Source organism: Colletes gigas, unplaced genomic scaffold, assembly GCF_013123115.1.
Source record: "Colletes gigas isolate AHSC1104 unplaced genomic scaffold, ASM1312311v1 Colletes_gigas_Sc00016, whole genome shotgun sequence".
NCBI classification, from domain to species: Eukaryota; Metazoa; Arthropoda; class Insecta; order Hymenoptera; family Colletidae; genus Colletes; species Colletes gigas.
The window spans coordinates 217044-241892 of record NW_025106645.1 but is presented as its reverse complement, the minus strand read 5'-3'; the positions used below and the strand labels follow the sequence as shown (position 1 = coordinate 241892).

The window sequence follows — 24849 nt, the reverse complement described above, 5'->3', positions numbered from 1 at the left end:
CACCGTGTTTTAAATGTCTTTGCACTAGCTCTAAGGGGTTTACTCTCGACTGGGAGAAATAGAAATGTTCAACTTACGAATCACGTGTTCGTTTTAAGAATCATTGCTCTAAGTGTATACTTTGTTCCACTTCGACGAGCAATCGATGTTACGTTGCTAGCAAATGTGTAACCAAAGATTTGAGCAAACGTTAGATGGCGTGTGGTTAACGCGACAGGCGGAGCGCTAACGAGATGCGTAACGCGGCCGAGAGTGGCGAACGGAAGTCTCCTGGCCCGATAGCTTCGACGAGGGAAAGTCCAAGGCAGGGTAGCACGGTAGGAAGAGAACGTCGAGACCTAACTACGACCTATCTAAGACCGATTCACCGACACAAAGCGCTCGTAGAGGAAGCCTTTCCTTTACCTCCTGGTGGCAAGCAACGCCGCTGCAACTCGCCAGGTTATTTACAGCTTCTTGGCATGGAGGTGAGCTCTCTCGCGGAGCCCAGCCACTGCCAAGCAAGAAGGAAGTAAGGATGATTTATATCCGCTGCTACCAGTCCTGCTCCCAACCCGCGATAATACCAATCATTATCATCGCTTAATAACAGGCATTACTGCCAACATTGAAATAATGTGTGTGTACCCCAACCTGGCTCAGCCATGGCTGACCCATTCCTACCATCGCGGAAGGTACTCTATCGTTTTCTCTCTCTCTCTCTTTCCTTCCTCTCCTTCCACGTTCACCGCCACCTACACTTTTCTCCTCTTTCTCTATGCCTGTCAGAACTATATGGTACCCCACAGACTACGGGCCGTGATCATCCTCGGTATCGTAGCTTTCTTTAGTCCCTTACCATAAAGTTGGTCAGGTGCAAGCGCGCGCCACAGACGAAACGCATTGCGCCGCCGGTGATCTTCCTGAAAGATCTTCGAAGAAGGCGGGGAACGGGAGGAGGCTTTCGTTCCCTTCTCGGTGCAGGGATTCCTCGCACGAGGGAGGAAGGAAGAGGGCGCGCTTCTGCCGGTCGAAACCCCTCGAGCCTGTTTTGCGCGAATTCTTTTCGTCTCTGCCGTGGTTCTCCACTCAAGGACTGCCTTAGCCTTCGTCTCCTGCCACGGATAGAACCTCCTCGGATTATCGCAAGCAAATGTGCCTGAAAATTTCTCCGATCTTCAAAATCCTCCGATCCTCTGAAACTTGTACAAGTGTCTTCTTCTCCATTCCTTTTCTAAATACGAAAACGAGTAAAAAAGATCCTTCGAGTTCCAGTTTTTAATTATATTTTTTTTATTTTATTTTGATTACGGAACCATTTAATCCTTCTGTTACGTTCCTTTGCGAACGCACCGAGTGATCAGTGGAACTTTCAACGTTTGTGTGTCTTCGGCAATCGTTGCGTCGCTTCCGAGAAGAGATCCTCCGGGGTTGTTCGGGCGGCATCGTGAATATATCGTGTCCGGCGCAAAAAAGGATCCTTCGAAGACGCGCGTCGACTCGGAGAGATCGCGGAGTATACACGCCACGTGAGAACCAATAAAAAGAACCCCCTCCTTCCCGGGTCTTGATGGCGCCCCCTTATTCCATCGACACGGTGGCGGTGTTTTCGCGTCGTGTACGCGAAGAATCGCGACGGCCACGGTGTTTCTGCAAACATCGAACTCGTCTGCTGGTAATTATTGGCATTTGAGACACTGTGGGAGGTCCCGCGAGGCACGCCAGGATCTCTCGATGCAGGTACATGCACACGCCGTTGCGTGAAAATAATTATCGGTCTCCTCCGTTTCTTCGAGCGCCGGCCAACGGAAAGGAGCAAAAGAGAGAACCGCTAGGAGGACACCTAGGCTGACTTCGATATAAAGGAAAGACGAGTTCCCGCCGTTCTTTTTCCTCCCTTTTCCTTTCTCTCGCTTGGAAAACTCTTGGACGGTTCGCTACGTTTTCTTTTTCTTTTTTGTTTTTACCGGATAGGAAAGACCGGGACTGAAAGTAACAGAGGCTCCGAGTAGGAGATGAAGGTCAAAGCGAATAGAGATTTTCAATCAGCGTCCCAATACGAACCAAAAAAAATTTTATTTTGCGAGAATTATTTTGTAGAAATAAAAGAAATTTCAACCCCGAAAGGTTTGATAAATTTTGCCATTCATCGGGATCGTAATTGACACATTTTCGTTCCGTTAGAAGGAAATCATAGCCACAGATTTCGATGGAGACGAAGTTTCCATTGAGCCGGACTGATTGAAAACGCCAATTACGCGCGCCGTCCGCGTTCTCCGTGACGATAAGAAGATTTAAATTGAACGTCGTGTTGCGTTTACTCAATTTAGACGAAACTACCGACGTCACGAACGTCGGTGGGCTCCGTGACGGGCCTGGAAACCGCAAAATCCATAACATTGATGATCGAATAATTCGTGCTTCGAGCACGAGCCGCCCGGAGTTCTCCTTATCGGCGGAAACTGGCTCAAAAAAATTCACCGCAATTCGCCGTGTTGGTAATTACACCGAGACGCAAAAACGCTGGTTACGGCCGAGAGTTTTGATAGAACCGTGAAAGTCGAATGGGAAAAGATTAAAAAGATTAATAAAAGTCGGCGGTTACCGGCGACGTTAAAAAAAAAAGAGTAACCAATTATTCCAAGGATACGCGAGTTCTGTGCAGGAATCGATAATATTTCTGCGATTTTATTATTCGCCGCATTGAACACTGTTAATTACATTCTCTATTTTTCATCCGCGAAGAGCGCATAGTTCGCAACGTAATTACGTCAAGCGCGTGAGACACGCGTGAAATAACTCTGCGAAACAGTGCGCCCGACGTAAAGTTTCGTAGTCAACGAGAAAAACTAGTATTACTGGATTCACTTTTTTATCAGCGAACGGCTGAATGCGTTTCCACGGCGTACGATCACAAAAAAATGGTCGGCGAAACGTGACGTAAAATATTAACGGACACGCCGTACGATACCGGCTGATCACTAAGCGCGAAATTCGCGGATCAAAGCCTAGGAACGTCGAACACTCGACCGACAACAACCTACTAACTAGCTCAAAGTAGTTTCGTCGGCGAGGATAATGCAAGATAAATTTTAATTGCTCGCCACAGGTTAGACTTACAATCGATTCCACGTTTCGTTTGAAAACACCGGTTCAAAGTATTTTGTCGGTTCAATGTCGAATATTAATTGACTCTTTCGTGCTAGATGTCACTGTGCCAAGGGTAGTACGATTCGACGAAACAGCTGGAGCGTATAAACAAAATCGAGCATCGATCGAAAGGGAACGTTTACGTGTCCCAGCGAAGGAAAGCACACATCGAACCAGAGGACGCATGATTGCTACGACAACACAGCCTATTTAGACAACGGAAGCATCAATCCTCTGGCACGTCGCATCGTACACGACAACTTTCGTCGAATCCGAGGGAAAGTTTCGTCGTGTCGTTACAGTCATGCGATAGAACACCCTGAATGAAAAAAAAAAAAATCTCTATAGACTCGGCGACTCGAAAGATCGAACCTAGTAATTGAATGTAAAAAAAAATTACGGCTATTTGCTTTCGATAAACATTATATAGAGAGTACAGATTGACAGAAAAATGAACGATCGTATAAACTATTTTCTGAAAAATGTAAACATTACAGTATTTTGCGTTTTCAATTGCGAAAATTAATTTTGTTTTACGTATTCTTCCGATATTGTGAGGTCCTCGGAAGAGAAATACAACATGAAACACTAGCGCCGCCCCCGTGACGCCCGCGGTCAGGCAAGACCCACAGAAAACGACGCTTATCGGTTAAAGCGAACGCGTGTCTGTGAAACAAGCCAGTCACCGGCCAATAGGTGATACTGTTTATGATTAACGTCAACGCAACAATGGCGGTGTCATATATTCGGACGAACAGGCTCGTAAGAACTTCTGGAATTACTCTCGATCTCCCTACAGTACAACGAAGGTCTTTTCTCAGAGCAAAATCCGAGCTATCTCTGAGGTACGAATGATGTTCTCCTTTGACGTCGCTAGAATTTCTTTCAATCTCCCTACAATAGGATATATGCACTATTGTTCCCCGTTATCGTTGACTCTAATTTATCAAACGAGATAAGGGTTAAGGAAGTACGTACGTCCGTTGACAAGGTTAACGAGAGGAATAAAATTGAATAAAATAATATCACAGTGGATTTACGAGGATCGCGGGTTCTGGATGCACGAAAATACGCAAGGGCGCGCACGTGGGCTCACGAACGGTCGCGGAATAATAAGTCGTGCCATGCTGCGGCTCGCGTGCTACGAAACTTTCCCATTTGTAGCCGGGTGGACGTCGTTCGGACAGGTACGACCCGATAGCGACATGTCGGTCGAACGTCTATTAGTTTTATTGGTCCCGCGTCGATAATACAGGGAGAGCCTTCTCTGTGACGAGCTCACGGATGTTTCCGCTGACACACGGAGACAGGAGTAAAGCCGCCTCGGACACATCCCTATCTCGACACGCACGAAACCGCCGACCAACGCGTCGATGAGATAATAGTACGATAAGCTCGTGTTCGATGCTGGTTCGGTCGACTAGAGAACTCGAGAGAGAGAGCCAGAATGGGAAAGAGGGAGAGAGAGAAAGAGTCAGAGTGGACGTGGAAACGTGGAAGGAAAGAAAGAACCGGCTAATCGCTCTACTTCGACCAGCGATAGAAGGCTTTTTTCGTATCGAGTGCTACTCCAGTGCTTTGAAGCGAATCGCGCGTCTTCCATTGCGTTTCAAGCGACTCCGAGCTTGGACGGTTCGGATTCTTGCAACTAATATTTATGACTTTCACACGGCGAATATTTTTATTTTTATTTTTCACAGGCCCCCTAAATCCTCATCGTTGATTGTAGATTCTATTCCACGTTTCGAGACTCCCATTTATTATTAGATTCGAGCAGGAGTAAACTAGATCGAATTACAACGTAACAAATTGGTGTTAAGTACTGAGTACTTAAAATTAAACGAATGCGCCAAGAATAATATTCCCAGTGCTATGTATACTACAGTGTTTAGTTACAGTTTAGTTTAGGGCGTGTAAATTGGCATTCACATGTATTACGCTATTAGGCTATTATTTCTAGGGTGCAATGAAGCAATCAGTCTACAGAAACACTTTATGATCCTCAGTCAATCAAAAACGTCCTTGCTGTCAAGTCACTGTAATTCAATACTCAGCACTTAGCGTCGATTACTGTCAGCCTCTATACTTTGTTGTGAATTTTATATTTTCTAAGTAGTACCGACACGTGTGTGCAGTAAACCGGGTATCAAAACCCGCCCTCTGTGTACCTTGTTCGAAACCCAACGATAAATTGGTACCACATAAATAAATTTTCGAGAAAATTAAAGTTACATTTTCTCCGTCTTCTCTAATAATGAGAAAGTTAAACCTTGTTCCGTGAAGGCGCGGTTTTGTTAATTTTTTCGGTTTCACAAACCCTTTCACTCCCTCTTTCTGCGTCGAACAAATGCATATTAATTCCCATCACCGAGGAAAGTAATCACAATATTAACATGGCCGTTAATACCCGGAACAATGCGACCGACACTCGAACTTGGCGTACCACTTTCACGCGCGGCCGTCGCCTAACCCAGCCACGAACGAGCGGCGTTCGCCTAATGATTCATACACACAGCTCCGTCCACCAGAATCATCAATTATATTCGAGCCATTGTTCCGCGACTGGAGACCGGGCCCATTATCTAATACATCTAACCTACAAAACCTGTACCCGACGTTGGAGTGCCCCGGCCACAACTCGAATCCACGTTGAATCTGATAACGCCGTCAGGGTGGCAACGCTTGCCGGATAAGGTCGCGATCGGATGAAAAATTCACACCCTAGCCAAGTTCGCACCCTCGACTCAAGAATCCATGCGAATCGCGCGCGACGTTTCGATCAAGACTTCGCTAATATTCAACGCTACGAACTATATTATCAAACACACAAAATAAATAAATATTAAATATTGTAGTAAGAAGCAAGCGAGAGAGCAGGAGGATTAGCCGCCATTTTGTTACGCACCAATCATAATTTTAATTTCTACATTGGGTATATCGCTCTAGGAAATTTGTAAAAATATTTAAAACATCATTCTACTTCTATTACCTAACATAGAAGCCTTTCTTTATTTCAATACTGTAAATTCTTTTTTATACTTTATTTAAAGAAAAGGGGAGCATTTTCCTGGGCCTCAGACAACGGGACAGTCGATGCTTATTCGAAGAATGTACATATATGTAAAAATAGTTGAACGATCGAGCACTTGTGAGATAAGTACAGATTGAGCGTAGCCCTCTGGCAGCGAGCACAAAAAATATCGCCTATATCAGAGTGGATGGATCGAATCATTGAAAAATCGTCGAACATGCTGCACATGCTCGAGGTCTTAATTTTTCTTATTCCAAGCGTGAAGTTGCTCCCGTTGAATTCCCGCTTCCTCGATTCGATCCTATGCGCGTTAATTAGCCGATTCATTGTCGCAGCGGCGAGAAACTGACTTCGTTATCTAGTTCATCTGGTCCGATTGCGGGACGAAAGGCTCGGTGAAGTAGCACCGGCGGCATGTGCACGGGCGACGCCAGCGATAGTCAGATAAATGGACGCAGATAAACGAGCGGAAAGCTAGGGAATGGCGGAGATACGGGGCGGAGGGACAAGTACCTACGTACGCACGGTTCTACGCGGATCGACGTCTGCCGCGACCGAGCGTTTCGCAAGTGATCCGGTGTTACGTGGCGGTAGCCAGTAAAAGGGGAAAAAATACTATAATGCTGGCAATAACATTTTTCTTAACCGTTTCTTGTTCCACGGTACAAAGAGTAACTTGCAAGCGAGTACTGCACACTGTCAGACTTTGTATTCGTTGATCCTGAGAACTACGGCGTATATCGTCGTTGCTATTTGTCGTCTTCAACCGAGAAATCATCCCTCTATGTGTTCTAATTCTAATTCAAGAAGAAAAAAAGGTTTTGACTGAAAAAAAATTCGATATCGTCGACAAGAACATGGAGAATGTTGAGTACCTTAGTTGCAGATATAGTTGGAAATAAAATGACTGAGTCTGATACGAGGGAAATTTCCCCCCTTAAAATCGAAAAGTAGGAAAAATAAAATACACTAGCGGTTTTAATTTGCGCTAAGTTTCGTTTGATAGTTCTCTTTGTTAGAGACGGGGTAGCTCTGACAGAGTTCATGGAACTTAGACGCTGAATATGGTTTGTACAAAGGTTTCTCTTACACTGAGAAATTAAAATCGAGCGAATATTATCGATGCAGTGACTGGAAAAAATATAATCTAGGTGTAAGGAATGTTTCCCGAAAGTTTGGCTACAGTATTCTATTTTGTAAATAAGATAGCTTCACCAGTAGTCAACAATACGTCACTAGCAAGCAGTCTGAGGAGAAAAATATAGTCTCGGGTCAGTTCTTGCCATCGACTGTCATTAAATGACACTTGCAGCAAAAAGTGCACGATGGAAAGAAACAACACCTTATGTTTCTAACGTGTTTACGCGTCGATGTTTGGACTCAAGATACCCAGATACATGCGTTGTAATTTAACCTTGTATCGATTGTTCACAAATTTTTAAAATGATTTCAGATCGAATAGATCAATCAAGACGTTACTTCGTTCTTTAATGAATCTATTTGCCTTTCTAGGTCTAAATAAGCAAAACTCGCAACTCAGGGACGCGAATAAACCATAACGGAACGTGATTTGGGCCAATTCGTTTCTTACCCATGGTGAGATCGATTCCTTTGATCTCTTCGATCTCATCGTCGATCGTTACCACTGTTCTCTAGCTAGTGGTTTTTCGTCAACGCTTTCCTTTTTTACCTTCTTCCTTGTTCGTGCGCGAAGATCTCGGTCATTGGATTGAATTAAAAAATTATTTTCCCTACCAAGAAAACAGAAATAACAAAACAGAAACTACAGACATCTGCTTCGAAAAAATGGCTTCTAATTTACGAACGAATCTGAAATTTTTGTGCGTTATTCGCGAATAAAATTTGCCCAACTCGGTAATCTACGCGCTGATCTGCCCTGCACGGTGAGTTTCCACGAGGACGACGCGTCGCGACGGTTAGCTTTTCCACGGATCGAGCACGATCCATTGCGTGCTTCATCAGCGAGACCTTGATTCGCGATTCGCTGCGTGATACGAGCTACTTATTAGTCGCGTTTGAGAGACGCCGAAGATGTCTATGCTGGTAGAAAAAGTATTGCATAAGACAATGTTCCGTTACGGTTTATTCGTGTCCCTGAACACCGAGTTTCCACGTCAATATAGACCTCGAAGAGCCGAGCGAACAAGTTCACCGCAGCATATTCTAATGTTCTGACCTAGTAAAACGATTTTAAAAATTTATGAACAAACGGAATCAGGATCACTGTGAAACCCAAAGAGGCCGAAACGTCTTATTAAATAATAAAAGTTGTCTATACTTGGAATCGTTAAGAATAGATTTATAAAAATTCTATAAATATTTGTGTCCAGTGAGTACGAGAGTAACTTTTAATAAGATGGTAAAAATCTTGCTGGTATTCTCGCGTTTGCAGTCATAGAGCCCTGCAAGAAAGGCGTCGCACCGCGATCGATGAACGGTTTTATATGTCGCCCCTTGAGTGACAGCATTATCTTATTCCCGGACCATAGGAGTTAACTGATCGATGTCAAAGAGGATAGGTCGATTCGATCGTTCGCCAATGACGACACGGGATATTAGGCGTAGGTCTTTCTCCATCGTCGTTATCAATAATAAATAACGAGACACGAAGAATCCGAGACCGGGTTTGTTTCGATTTGCGCGACGACGTCAGCGTTGGGGAACAAGAGCAGGACAGTGGTTTTAATCCTTAACCCCTTCATACACCATGCTATTCAGGTAAGAAAATATTTTTCAGGTGCCTAGAGTTATTTGTGGCTCGATAAATGTAATAGAATTTTTAAAATTACATTTACGTGAAATTACGGTGAAAATCAAAGAGTGTCGGATCCATCGTTACCTTTGGAAACCCTTGCATGTAAATTTTTTGAAATTTTAAGATCACGCTCGTGAACAGGTGTCTTAACCCTGGTAACTATCTTGAGAATTGTAAAAAATAGAAATTAAGCGAGGAACCAAGTTCCGAGCGGGCTCCTGGCGACGCAACATCTAGAACCCTTGGGGAGCGTTCACCCTAACCCTAACCCGAGCAGAACCCGGAGCCTGAGACCCGGAGAAACGGTTTTGGGCGACGGTGGTTGGCCGAGGATTCAGATTTCGAATTCACTTCGCGTGTCCGCTTCCCTCCTGCGCGACTTTCGAATCTCGTTTCGACGCGTTGGCATTCCCGGGGCCAATGAGGAGAGATCGGCCACGTTGGTCGGCGAAGACGAAGAAAAAGGAACCACCACGCCCAAGGTACGTGGCAGGAACGCGCAGACGGTCTCTGTTGGGTACCTACGTGTCCGCGTTCTACGTGTCTATCCCCCTTGCACGTACACGCGAGACGGTTCGCAACGGTGTGCACTTCGCGTGCACAAGTACGCCCTGTCTTTCTTGCCCCCTCCCCCACCCCTCTTCCGCTGCCCTACCCCCGTTCCCCGTCCCACCCTGCGCCCCCTCTGTTCCCCTCGTTCGCATACAGCGGCGGCACGAAACGCTATAAGCCACCGCGTCCTCAAATTGAAGCCCCGAAGAAAAAGAGATGCGTGGCCTCACTACTCTCGTTCCTTCAACCCTCGTTTTCGTCGTTTTCCGTGGAGAAGTCTGAACGCCAGTGGTAACGGAGGGGGAGGGACGCGGACGCGGACGCTCACGAGTAAGAAGACGCTGGCGAAACAGAGACAGAAAGGGAAAGAGAGAGCGAAGATCCGACGGCCACCGAAGCGGGAGGAGGAGACCCAGCGACCAAAGGGAAGATGGAAGAGTCTGAAGGCTGCAGGCGCCATGTTGCTGGCGATGACAAGAAACCCGATGCGACGGTAGCTGGGCCAACAGTGCAGGCAGAGGCGCTTGCTCGAACGCCTTGATTGGCCGATTACAGATTATGCACGCTGCACCCTGGAGAGATGCGCCGGCCGCTAGCTTCCATGCGACTCGCCGCGTTGCCACGGACCTTCGATACGCGCGGGGAATAACCGTCAAACGTGTTGCGCGAAACCTCTACGGATTCTGGGTTTGCCCAACAACTACCCCGCGGTGAGAAGAAAAAAGAAAACGCGGACGTTTGTCTTGTTTTTCAGGAATATCGACGATATTAACAATTGTCAGTAAAAGATGAACCCCTATGGATCAATTAATTAAAATGCACGACTGGTTTCTGAGGGAACTGTGGCCCGAATACCAATTTAAGAGATAATGTAAACGCTGGTAACCTATCGGTGGGGTTGATAATTTAAGAAATATCTGGTGTACGTAGAGCAGGAGTTGCCGAGAATGTAATCGTGACGAGGCTGCGGGGCCCTCCTAGGGTTAACGAGCGTTCACGAACGGAGTGTATGCAGATCTATCACAGTTGCCCCGGATGCTCTTTTCAAAATCAACGAGAGAACGTGGTTATTTTGCAAACAACCTGACGCGATGGTGCGATTACTCATCAGCTTGCGTTGCGACTCGATTCTCTCAATGGGGAGAAGGGAAACCGACTCCCGCGGTGCTCAGACTAATGAAATTATCCGGTCCGGGACCCCCTGCGATGACATCAACAAGCCACGACAGCCAGTTATCCCGTGATTACGCGATACTCGGTTACGTACCACCAAGCGCGTACCTATGAGAAAGCCTTTAGCCTTTTGACGTCTTCGGGATCGAGGGGTCGCGAGCGGTTAAATCAATCTCCATCACCATCGATGGCACTACTAGCGCCATTTTTTCCACAGAGTCCTTTCTCTAACAACATCTGGGATCGGTAAACTTTTTCTAAAAATTTTTTTTCGGCTTGTCTATTTGCAGTCAACCTCGTCTGTTAACAAAGTAGTTTAAATATAAACTTAACAATATTCGATTCCGTTCTATCCACACCAACGCGTAAGATCATCCTGAGAGTTCCCTGACCCATTGTAGAAATCATATTTTTCCAAGTCGTGCTCCAGATTTCGTGCCTCGTCGACAACGAACAATTGAATAAGATGATCGAACGCGTAATTGGCCCCTCCGGTGATCGTGATCCCCGAGCTTCTCGATAAATCGTCAACGCACGAGGCCAAGATGAGGATTCGCGGTCCTGCGGAGGTTCGCTCCAATTAACTCAGAGGCACGATTACAGTCTAATAAATCGGTAATTGGAAACCGTGGGACTATTCGCGAGAAATTCATGGCTCCTGGACGACCAGCGCCCAATTAGCTTTTGACCGCGGTTCCCCCGCACGGCTTAATAAATCGTTAATTGGAAACCAGCCAGGGGTAATTAGCGGAAAGTCTTCCGACGATCGCGCGAACCAGTCGTCGGTCGTGAAAAGCCTGAAACAGTCCGCGGAATATTTACGAGCGTCTCGTTAGTCTCTCCCGTTGGGTTCTCCTTTCCTCGTACACCGCTGGACGCTACCGGCAACCCTATCCCCGATGTCCAGGGCGTGGCGGATCGGTGATTTAGTAAAGTCATTTGTGCCGATAATGCTGACAGATGCCGTCCATCGAGGGTCCTGTTACGCCGGACCGTCCGTGCAACAGGATCTCCTCGTGAGTTCACCCGACAGGGGTGAACGCGAGACTCCGTGTGACCTTTCAAACATTTCGCGAACCTCATTTCTACCTTTTCCAACGAACGTCCTCTATTTCCGATTTGGAGGCCTGTCCAGTAACTGTTAAAACTTTGTCGCGCACTGTTCGGTATTACAAACCAAAGGAATCAAGTCCTATCGTGGCCTCTACAGGCTATGTAGAATAGTTTATCAAAGTTATATTTACATGCACGTGTCGTGTGCTCGAGAAGTACGTAATTCTTCGTGATACGTAATACGTTTTCGGTACAAAAATAATGGAGTTGCTTAAGGTTACTTTATATGTATCTGACCAGAGTATCGAGACCAGTCGACGTAACAGTATTTCATACGCTTGGGAGATATATAATGTTCCGTTTATTAACACGTAATAGTAGAAAACGTGCAGAAATAATTTATCTAGACTTTCGTCCTGTTGCACGAATCACAGTTACAACGCGGTATCAAAATTTATACCACTTCTTCGCGGTTGATATTTCTATGTTCATTGATAATATGCACTATTCGTTGCTTTCCCTGTGGGTCGTAATCGCCCGAGGGTTAAATATATCGCTCGTTCCAGCGAGACGAACTACGATTAAATATAATATACTTAAATGATTTCAACACGTTCTTTGGAGTCTAGAGAATATTTTTAAAAGTTAAACTTCCCATCGCAAAACCACCAACAGGGCAGCGATAAACAGATGGTAAACAAGGTAAATCTAACGGAGAAATTGGAGTAAACAAAGTTCCATTGTACTCCAATTTTCACGTAGTTATAGCAAAGTATCGCGAGATCTTTTTCGCCACACTCTGCAACCCCTGAAGTGATCGCTGTTCGCTCGAGCGATTTTTCAGCGATACTCCCGTTACCATAAACCGTATAAAATTTTCACCGCGAACAAAGCCTAATTACCGCGATAACCGCGCGAATACAATAAACTACGGAGCGCAAGGAGTCACGGAACGACGTGCTCGCATTGATTCGCGTGACGAGACCGGCATATATCCAAGCGTTGCATGAATTTCGTTCGTTGCACGTGAGAACATCGTTCGAGGGGGTTGGCCAGCGGTTCGCGCGAATCGATCACAGGAAAAGAACGGAAAGAAACGAGACTGACCTGCGTTTGCGTGAGTCCCAGGCTCGCCGCGAGCTCAGCTCTCTCTGGCAGCGCCAGGTACTGCGTCCTCTGGAACCGCCTGTTGAGCTGCTGCAGCTGCAGACTGCTGTAGATTGTTCGCGGTTTCCTCATCTTCTTGCCCTTGCCGTTCCTCAGGGAACCGCCGCCACCGCCGCCGAGCTCGTCGACGAGGCTGCCGCCCTTGTCGCCCAGCGGCGAGAGGTCTGCGAACATGCACCACCCTAACATCAACTTTCAGAGTCCTCGTCACCGGTGGCGTACGAACTAAAGAGAAATGCAACTGAAACCTGACCACCGGCGCGACGCGAACGGAAACCTCACATATCGACGCGGAGACCGGAAGCCGCAGAATCTACAAATACATCCGAGTGAATCTACGCGCTAAAATTAGTCGAAATATTTCTTATATTCTTTCGTTTTCAAGCTACCCCTCTCAAATTACAGGGTACAACGTTCTCACTAATTTCTGCTTATTCTTAAAGGAGTTATATCAGAAAAGATAACTACTGTATTAAACGTTAAAGTTTGATCTATGAATCTAAAAATAATACTAGAAACTGGCAACCAAGCGCAAAGACTCTCAGATCGATATTGTACGGTCATCGGACTCGAATGATCCCGTGTGTCTAACACTCACCGGATGGCTACTGTTTGGACCATTTAAAATCTATTGTGAATTTGAGATTGTTCGAAAAACACTGGTATTTTCGAAAGAGCCAGCAATGTACAATGAAACAATGAAATCTGCAGTGTATAAGTCGAAGAACGCATTGAATTATAGTCGCGTGCATTAATACTAATTCTTGCGTGTGCTGGTTCTCTCTTCGCGAACGAAATAAATTGCTAAATAAATAAAATTAAACGAAGCAAGGGTGGAACGTACGCCAGGACCGGCGAAGCATCGAACTCGCCAGGACAAGACGTTCGAGGCGATAAATCATCGTTGAACCCGCGTAATTCGCCGGCCGATCCCTATCGCCGCGAACAATATCGTGGCGCTAACTACGACGTAATTAATTAAAGTAGAATAGCAAATAAAAGAGGAAAAAAAGAAATTGTTATAAATTAATGTTAAAATAATTACGCGCTGACTGAGTAAACGCATCGTGCCAGCCGGCGACGCTATCGTCGACGCGATCACGCCATTATGTTTATACCCTAATTACAATGTAGCCGTAACGCGGCGCGGTGTGAATCCTTGAACGTAACACAGTCATTTAGAAATCCAAACAGGCTGCCTTGTCATTTTCCGACGGTCGGGGACCCGTTGTTATTTTCAAGGAAACGCGAGAAAATCCACCATAAATCGTGACGCTAGGCGTGGCGTAAGGGGTGGGTGGGGGTTTTGTTGGTCCGCAGGAGTGAGATGTCGACGACGAAACTCGGAATTATCCGCGTAACGTAACACCGGGGCTGCGCCTCTGCCCGCGGAACCTTTCGCTGTGTGATAATAAGCGTGACTATTAATTAACGTAATTTATGGCGAACGGCCGGACATGCATACGTGCATACGCCGTATGATTCTCGTGATTTATTGCTACCCGTGTCACCGGCATTCAAGTGTGGGGGGAAAGGGGGGCGTGGAGACCTGACCCTTAGATCAACGAGTTTCAAGATCGATCGCGACCTGAGACCATGGAATTTTCATTTACACCCTTAAAAATGGACGAGACCTAGCTTCGTTTTGATCGTTAAGGTTACCGGTGTCCTCTGGGTCGATGAAACGATTTCACCCTTTCGTCGTGTATCGCATCGTCGAATAGATTAGACCTGTCGCGCGACGATGCTTTCTAGGTGGACGCGATAAACGTTGGCCGTCGTTTGTTTATCGTTTTTCGAAGTTATGTCATCGGGTATCTGGCAAATAGTAGGACTGGTACTGTTCGAACGAAGAATACTCGTACGCCGCGAATAAAATTCAAACGTCTTTGTCAACCCTATTAATTAATTTATCGGATAGGTCGATAAGCAAAAGAAGTTAATATGTTTCTCTGTCTCCGACTGGACGTTTGAGAAAAACGCGCGCATCGACATTACGCCTATAAATCGCGAACGAAGGAAACGACGAAGAGAAATATGTATCGTTAGATTGACGCGAATTGCCCTCTTATCACCAATCACGCTCGATACAATGAATTTACTGCCGCGCTGCCATTGATTACGAACAGTCCGAGCGCACCTAATCACAGCGTTTGATGCAACTCCGACCGACAGAAGTACATAAACCCTCGAGCAGCGTTCTCCGGTAGAAGGTGCCGTGTTTAACGATATACAATTTTTCTTGCCACCGTTCGCGACTGGTAAGAGGTTATAGTCGTCGGACGCAGCAACAGTATGCAAAGCAGTCGCTGAAAACAACTCGACCGCCTGAACCTACTACTTTACCGTAATTCACACGGGTCATTTGCGAACGTCGGTGCGTTCTTGGGCTCCCTTTGTACGCGGCGTACGTCCACCACCCTGTTTTCGAAGTCGCGCGATTCGCGCGTGCACGAAATCGATCCAACCCCGATTATTCCCGCGAATAATCGCTCCGATAGGTAGCAATTTATTGACCTATATCCGCCGACATCACGATACCAGCGACGCAAAGGGATCGCTTTATGACGAAATAAAAATCAAGAAAGCTCCTTTCTTCGCTAAATTGTAGGTTTTAACCCTTAAATATAATGTGAAACGGCGCTTCTTGAAAGGGGTCAACCACTGGACACCATATGGATCGACTAGTAAATCGGTAATACGCATTTTCGATACTTTACAGATTATTTCATGAACTTGTTTATACATTGGAAAACCTTGTAATTTCTCTATCGACGAGATTCGCATTTGCACTCGTTATGAAACATTTCAAATTTAAATGTTGCGGTAGAATGTAGTTACAAAAATATACCTAATTCAGTAATGATTCGTAAAGTGAACACTACTCCAGAGTTGACATGTTCATCTATCATACATCGCAGGCGAAATTCGAAACCTGATATTTAAACACAACGATATCGTTCACTCTCGAAATCGCCTTTATCTTTTACCGACGGCCATAATCGACAACCAAAAAAGAGCACAATATGAGAAAACAAGTATTGTCTCTTCTACGAATCATCGCCTTCCAGTTCGTATCGTTTTTTAAATGTTGTCCTTCACGCTTCACTGACTCCATGAGGGATAAAAACGTTCAACTTACGAATCACGTCTGGGGTTCATTCAAAGAATCATCGTTGTACGCGTGGTCCAGTCTAATTTCTCGAACGTTCGGGGTCGGTGGAAAAACTTTTCTCGAGCGTTCCCGCGATTCCGCGACTCGCCCCGTAGGAGGAGGGAGAGAGGGAGGAGGAGGACCAGAAAAGCAGGAATTCGTCGGCGGGGACGCGAAGTTCCGCGAAACGCGATGAAAAAGCAAGAGTCGGACGAACAGTTTATCGTCGTGGCCTGCGGAGCAGCACACGGTGCACTTTGCGTGACGAGCGTTCGAACCCTACTTTTCTCATTGTCAGCTGGGGGACGAACGAATTCCCAGGATCCGGTTCAGCGAGAACCGCACGATATCTACGGATGTATCTACGCCGGAGAAAACACGACTTCCGCGCAAATCCTCAAGAGCCCTGGCTTCCAGTCGTCGTCGTCACCACCATCCCCGAGGTCCAAGGCCCTCCCGTCGGGATCTAGCCCGATCCCTGGTACGGGAGTGCTACGGCTCGGCGCTCCTAATCCTTGTGAAAACAACCGTTTAATACCTAATCCATCACCCTAACCCGGCGGCTGCCCCGAGACTCGAGAAGGCGCCATTGTCTTTGAACCGTTCCGGATTAATTTGGCCTCTCTGGTTCCGTAGCCGGCAGGTCGGTGACTAATGTAGAACTCGGTAAAAGTACGAGGCACCCCCTGGCTAATTGGATTCTGGTTCGTGGCTCCTTGAAACGTCAGGGACCGTTCTTGGCCGATGACGGGAACAAGGCTGGACTAAACGCAACAATGTTAATGGCTGGTCCATTTGTCGCCTGTGCGCGTTCAACAATCGAGGAGACCGCTGTATTTGGGCATCGTCGACCGAGAAGCGCCTGGAATGGATCTCGGTACCACCGAACACGTTTGGACTGCTTGAATCTTTCAGCAAATATAATTCGAAACACGCGTGAAGCTCGTTACAAAGTAGAACGTGTCGTTTGTGCTTTCAGACCCGACTAAATAACGACTTCTGTACGTCGTTTTGTCTTCGAAAACTGAGACCAAGCCACTGGACACTCCACGAAGAAAAGGTATAATTTAAATCGAAACATTTATAAACTCTTCTAGGCGCGTTGGAAATTCACAAAGTCACGAATAACGGAACAGCGGGTGCCCATACCGCGAGGAGGATGTGCAAACAATAGCGTGCTCCTTGGTAATTAGCTCGATCGTGATTCCAAAACGATATTTATTATTTAATTAATCCAATCGCCTCCATCAGCGTGTCGCCGTCACCCAGAAACAACAGCGCCGAACCTCGACACGCTAATTGGATCTAATTGAATCGTGTCGTTGTTGGATTCTTGCAATTTATTGCCCGCGCGAAACCATTGCATGAATTTATTATTAACAATGTTACGATTAATTAAAACGATAACGGAGAAACGATAGCAGATGGAAACCAGAGACGGGTAAAATTTGATTCGTTTATTTGATCGGATAAATAGTTATTCATCATTGCACGACGTTATCTTAAAATAAAATAAATATACGAGTAAGTTTGTGTACCTAGCGTTCGTGCACCTGTCAAATATTCAAGTGTTAAATTACTTAAACTCTCCCAGGCCAAGTTGTGACACGTGACCACTCCACAATTGTTTGGTATTGAAAGCACTCTGGGAAACGCGAAGAAGATCAAAAGGGTCGTTGACGTTGTGACACGAGGGAAAAAAATACGTTCTAAATTGACATGCGATGGGAAAGCTGCATTAGACGCGTCTGAAGTTTTTTGGATTACAATTCTTTTCGCAACGGTTTGTTTTACAGACAATTATCCACGAAGTATATTTGACAACGAATGTTTTAAAATCACGAAAAAATTAAAATTGTAATAGTTTCACCATCGTCCAATTCAAATGACCCGACCTATAACTTTATAATTAAATTTCCTAACTTTAGAAAACGACAACGTTGAAATGAAATGGATGCTTACAATCTGGACGAAATGGTAATTTCTATGAATTATTATGATTTTATAATGTCCCAGAATTCCAATCTGTAGAATATGCACGATACCTTTTTTCTTCATAGTTCAATGTTTCAAGAGCCCTTTTCTGGTCCGCGCAATGATTTATGAAAACCGAACGCGGATAAATTGTTATATCGGCTAAAGAAAATGACCTGTAATCTATCCGGAGGACCGTGTACCGGTGATCACGAACGCATCAAAACGCGATCGCAACCCTTCGATGGCACATGATTGTTCAAACGGCGGGACAACTTTTCAAATCGCCGTACGGGAGAAAAAGAAAATATCACCGAGAGTGCAGAGGGGACACGATCGTTTGCAAGATTCTTCGACGAAGGGAGAACCGTTCGCGTAAGGACGAACCCTTTCCCATGCTCGACATTCTCTTCCTTTTTCCTTGGTAATTTCGACAAGCCTGCTGGCCTCGGGATTGCCTATAACCGATGCTCTTGCAGTTCTAACCGCGCAAGGGGGTGGTTCCGTCCAGCAAATGTGTTCGTGGTTTTCATAATGCAAAGACGCCGGACCCTGGACGTTTCCAAGAGCAGGAGACAGGTGGAGAGGAAGAAAAACTCCGCGTTCATTATTAATTTACGCAACGCTAGGGGTTCGCGGGACTGTCGCCAGCCGACGGAGGATCCTTCGAAACATGCAAATACGGATCAATTTGTTCTTTCCTCGCTGCTCTTTCCTATCGCGAATCCCGTTCATCTACGCGCCCGTGTCGAGGATGACGGTTCGATCAAGGAAACCGGCGCGATATCAACGACGGGAGTCACAATGTCGACGGCAAATGCTCGAATCACTGATTTTAATCGGACATCGAGAAGCGATACTCTTTTTCTGTTAAGGTCAGCGAGTCTCGAACCCGATCGATGCTTCGTTCTGGAAGTTTGACGCTAGGAAAAAGTCTCTAGCAACCCGAGAAACGTTGATCAGCCTGACTGGTAACTCGCTACCTTAATTTCTTCGAAACAATTTTGAAACTGAACATCAACGAAGACAGTGTAAGGCGTTAGAATTCCGTTATATTTTGGAAAGAATAGATGCATTTATTTTTAACAAAATAATTCGTATTGAGAAGGGAAGTTTTACGCCAAGAGATAACGATGATTAGTCTGGCGCTACCTTAATTTGCTCGTACGTAAAACAATTTAGAAACTAAAAACCAACCCTCCGAAAGCAGTGCAAGGCGTTAGAATTCCGTTATATTTTGTAAAGAATCGAAGCATTTATTTTTAACAAATTAATTCGTATTGAGAAGGGAAGTTTTACGCCAAGAGATAACGATGATTAGTCTGGTGCTACCTTAATTTGCTCGTACGTAAAACAATTTAGAAACTAAAAACCAACCCTCTGAATGCAGTGCAAAGCGTTAGAATTCCGTTATATTTTGTAAAGAATCGAGGCATTTATTTTTAACAAAATAATTCGTATTGAGAAGGGAAGTTTTACGCCAAGAGATAACGATGATTAGTCTGGCGCTACCTTAATTTGCTCGTACGTAAAACAATTTAGAAACTAAAAACCAACCCTCTGAATGCAGTGCAAGGCGTTAGAATTCCGTTATATTTTGTAAAGAATCGAGGCATTTATTTTTAACAAAATAATTCGTATTGAGAAGGGAAGTTTTACGCCAAGAGATAACGATGATTAGTCTGGCGCTACCTTAATTTGCTCGTACGTAAAACAATTTAGAAACTAAAAACCAACCCTCTGAATGCAGTGCAAGGTGTTAGAATTCTGGTATATTTTTGAAAGAATTAAACTGATTCCAAAATAAAATAATATGTATTGCGGTGGGATGCATCCTCGAGGCTGGATGATCGACGCGAAGAAAGACCGCCTGGTAAACGAGAAACGATAATTAGCCTGACTAGCGATTTCACGCACGAAAGAAAAGTCGCGATCCGTCGCGCTAATGCGATTCCAAGAGTAGGTTGGAAGAAGCAACGGAAGAAAAGAAGAACAGTCGCGTATCTGGCGGACTGAATGTATCTGGAAGCGCCTCTCGAGGACACGGCCAGCCCGCGACTGTTCTCGTTCAGCCGGGGGCTTTTTGTTTCGTTCGTTAGCCGCTTTGCGGGACTTTTTCGGGTCCCTGAGAGGATTCTCTTTCCTAGCCCGTATATCTTATTCCGCTTCCCGGCGTTATTGTGCCCGTCCGCGGGCAGGCCGACGACCGACCGCTACCTGCTACTCTAGATTCCCTCTTCCGTTTTCGCTCCTTTTTTTTCTGGAACAGCCGCGGCAAGGAATCAGCATAGACCAGGGGTGGAGAACCTTTTGGCATTGGAAGGCCGTATGTCACTTGACGAATTCCACCAGAAGACAACACCGCCGGTTTCTTACGCGATCGATGTTGACAAAATTGCGAGAAACGATCGAGCAAAGAGAACCGTATCGAACGTTTTCGGTGACCATCTTTCAAACATTGTGATTTGATAATAAAAAATTACAGAGAAAATGTTGAATTGTATAAATACAGTAGAGAGATGTAATTACTTGTACGTGAATTACAATAGAATCGCGTTATTATCTTATAGCGTCTGTCATATAGTGTCCAAGTACTCGTAGTAAATTACAAACATCACTGTTATATAAATCATTATTTACTTTGAATCATATTCTGATAACGAACGTAATGAATTATTAAGAAAAGTAGTCCATTACCATGTAAAATAGTGTAAGAGAAGCATGAATAATGCTTACATCTCCATAATCACTGTCATAATTAGTTTCGCCTGCATTAATTCTTTCTTCAGAGATAACAGAATTTATTTCTTCTTCTTCGCTAATCGTTCCTTCAGACTGACTCTTTGCCGCGCAAGAATTTCAGTGGTCTTGAGAAACTTTTTGCACCGGGAAAATTCAAAATAAATGAAAATGGTGGATCATATTTATTTATACGTACTACCAAAGCACATTGGAATTTTAAAGGAAACTGAACATCGGCAAGAGTAACCATGAAAATGCGGTATTCTTACAAGATGGCGGAAACGCGTGGAGCAAATTGTTCAAGCAATCACTGATGTTATTCACTGGCACGGACCTCGTTGTAAATGAACATAAATAAACTCTCAAATATTTAATTTCACCGTCAGTTATGATCAAATTTACTTTTACAATTTCACAATTACACATTTCGACTACTCCTTGGGAATTCTGTCTCACTGTATACTTGAAAAATTACTAACATAGCACAGGATAGCACAGGATAATACTAAAATTTTATTTTAATCTAAAAATATGTTACCCCCTAATACTTCATCATGTTACTCAGTTTAGATGCGATATGAAAGTTATAATAAACACGACCGAAGTTCTAAACCTCGAGTGCAATTCTGTCTTTTTCGAACCACTACCCGTTTCGGAATTATTCGAGAAATTGATCAAAAAATACGAGTAAAACCTAGGAAAAGGAAGAAATCGTAACTGTTTCTACGAGGGAACACCAGCTAACGCGTTCCGTAACAATTTTCCTTTCTGCGAGAGTACCTAAAACAGTCATTTTCCACCATTGTGTGCGGACGCATCCTTGGCGAACGAGATACTGTTGAGTTGTTCCTTCTCTGTAGCAACAGTTTTATGGTTACTCAGTTCTACTACACTTTCCATAGGCTTTAAAAACGACTTCCTGAATAATTACTTGTGAAACAGATCGTCGTTCGAAGAAGACAAGGATGAAACACATTAATTACGCGAGTTGTGCTCCCTATGACATTTCAATGTTTATGCTTATTTACAGCAACTTCTCTATCGTGTCTTCATTAAATAACTGCTATGTCTTTGTTGCTTGACGCTGTACGAACGTCAGATTATTTTTACAAATTCTTTCGATCCACGAAACATTGCAAGCATGGTCTCGGAATTTTATAAAAGAGTTTTGAGAGTTTTTGATTTATTTCTGATTACAAAGGATTTCTTGATTGAAAAAGTTGTGAAACAACTGACCATTTGGATTAAAATTCACTGGCGAACGGAGACGTTTGATTAGGTATAACCAGCACTACAAGGTGGATTGCAAATTCTGTCAATATCTGGCAGAATGTTCAAAAGTAAATTAAAAATATTGTTGAAAACCTCTAAGAGTATTTATTGATCAGAATATTTGCAAAAGATTAGTTCACCGTTGGTCAGGATCCCATGTTGCATAAACTAATGACTAACGCCATTACTATCATAAAAACGCATTTTATGAATGAGAAGATGAATTGCTACCGCATCGCGAACATCGCTTAAGTGCATTCTTCGTAACTTCGAGCGGTACGCGAAAGTAGAGCTGGCACGACGGTTTCTCGATTTTTCTTCGCCTTACAACCTAATGTTTCGAAGAGCCTACGGTGAATCCCCATCGTTGAAAAACACACACAACATAGAGGAATCGAAACATTGTCAAAAATTTCACGTTCTTTATGATATCCGTAAACAAAAGTCACACAGAACTTCATCGTAGACTCTTCGATGATTCCCGGGCCCTAGAAATCACTGAACACTGCTTCCACTCGATATACTCCGAATTTCTCGATCCTTCGCTCGAGCCAAATAAGATCCTTGGACTCGATTAAAGTCGATCGTCCTTCCACAGTCTAATTACGTTTAACCGGTATCGGATGACACAAGCCAGTCAAGCTATACGCTCCGATCATCCTTATCGTCTTCCCCGCGCGAAAGCAATTAACCCCGGACGATCTTATTAAACTTGTTCTCGAACCTAGAGCGACTTATGTGAAAGACGATCCAAAGCAGAGGATCAAAACGTCGGCTAGAGAGAAGGTCGTTCCAAGTCCAATCGTTGGTCTTTGCTTATCGAAATTATCGAGCCGTAAAAGACGACCGAACGGAAGCGGCGAACTGGCGATTTCGATCCCGGGATCTAGGTTAATTATCGTCTATAATAGAATAGGAATAAAAAAGGCTGCGAATACATACAGTTAGGGTACTCACCGTCCTTGGGCGGCGAGGGGCACTGGGGCGCGTACGATCCCAAGTGATATCCGTAGGCGTTGTGCTGGTGCATGGGCGCGAACGGATATCCGGCTAGCGCGGACCTGGGACTGGGGAATCCTGCCTCTGCGTGCTGCTGGTTCCCGCTGCCGGGCCCGGACGTCTGATGGCCCAGCGCGCCAACCTGGTGCGAGAACTGATGGGCACCGGGGACGTTGTGCCCGCCGGGGTAACCGCCGCGCAGGCTGGCGGGATTGTACAGATTATTGTGCTGCAGCTCGATGAACGCGGACTTGCCGCTTTGGGATACCGGGGTGCTGGACGCGGTGCTGTCGCCGCCGTTTCCACCCTGGGGTCCTGGTGTCACCGAGCCCAGGCCCGTGTGATGAAGATGCTGCTCCATGTCGGAACCGCCGCCGCCGCCTCCGCCGCCGCCAGCACCGCCACCGCCGCCGACCGACGGTCCACCGCCGCCCGACATGCTGTTCGGGGTCGGGGTGCTGGACGGACAGGGGTCGCCCGCCCCGAATGGGCTCCCCAGGTCCGTGAAGTTGAGCGTCGTCGTGCTGCCCGGACGCTCCACCTTAGTCGCGACGTCGATGCCGCCGCCACAGCCCACGGTTCTCGCGGACAAACTCGCCGACGACGTCGTCGCCGCCGCCGCCGTCGCGCGAATGCCGTACGGGGCCCGAATCTTGGGGCCTCTATTTCACGCTGGTCGACCGTGGATACTGACTACGGGCACGGCGTCCTGGACTTGGAGATACGAACGGTCGACATTTGATTCACGAAGATTTGTCCGATCGTTGCGGGACTAGTCCTCTCGTTCGTCCTGGGTGTATCACTGTTGGGATAGACGTAGGATCATCCACACGATCACACGTGTTCACTGTTTCTGAATTCCTTCGCGTTCGAGTTCGAGTTTGCTATTGTCAGATCACTAAGCACTTCACCCGCGTAGCTGTTCGCGACGGGAATCCAAGGATCGTTGCTCGACAACCGCACAGAATAGTCAGCCACGAGTAGCTTCGTACGTCGCTGGACGATATCGAACTGTCCATCGACGCGTACCGGTTCTTTTCACTGACCGATCTTCTTCCCGATCGCCGATGGAAACGTCGCCGTCACTGTTTTGACCCGCGGATGACGTTCCGTCGACGGATACGCGCCACGGTCGCGGCACTGACCGTTGGTACGCGGCTGATCGATCCTGGACAATCGGAGTCGGTCCAGCTTCTCCGACGGGAACCGATAATCTGTCGGTGGCCACTGGTGACAGCACACTCGCGAGAACTGCGTAGCCCTGATTTAATTGCACGTCGCCGATGACACACGCGTGCGCGCGCGCGCACGCTCGATCAGCAACCAGCAAGTGCTTTTTACACGCGCGTCGCGGTGATTATTCGCGATGGAGCATCGTGGATGCCCGACCTGGTGACGACGAGAACGGCCGCGACGATACGCCCGGCCAGCGTAGAGAGAAAGAAGAAGAAGAAGAAGCAAAGAAGAACGGACGAGATCGGACGACGAGGAAGAGAGAAGAGCACACACGCGCGCCTGGCCCAGTAACTGCAGTGCACACCGCGCGGCGCGGACCGGTATAATGATACATAATGAAGCCAGAGCCTCTCCCCGGAGCCCGGTGCGCGGTTTCTGAAAATCGCCGCGGTGGCGCCACAGGAGACCACGCCTCTCGCGGCCGTTTCAACGCCGTCCGATTGGCGCGCCTCGCTTATCCCCACTGCGCGCCCGTGACGTCGAACCGACTCATTGGTCGCGCGGAGGCCATTATGGTGTCCGCGTGGGCGGTCACCGTTTACAACCATGCCCACATTTTCCTGACGCCCTCGGGGCACCTTCGACTGCGGA

General features: G+C 46.1%; 1 protein-coding gene across 1 annotated transcript in view; it reads right to left on the bottom strand.

The window, feature by feature from the left end:
- LOC122400276 (homeotic protein distal-less) overlaps window positions 1-24570 on the bottom strand; it is a 118757-nt gene extending 94187 nt beyond the window's left edge. The window contains exons 1-2 of the mRNA XM_043401644.1: window positions 22966-24570; window positions 12822-13045 (exon numbers count right to left, since the gene is read on the bottom strand). Of these exons, the coding sequence (XP_043257579.1) occupies window positions 12822-13045; window positions 22966-23461 (720 nt within the window). The 5' untranslated portion in view covers window positions 23462-24570. The remainder of the gene's footprint in view (window positions 1-12821; window positions 13046-22965) is intronic.
- Between the last annotated feature and the right edge of the window lie 279 nt (window positions 24571-24849).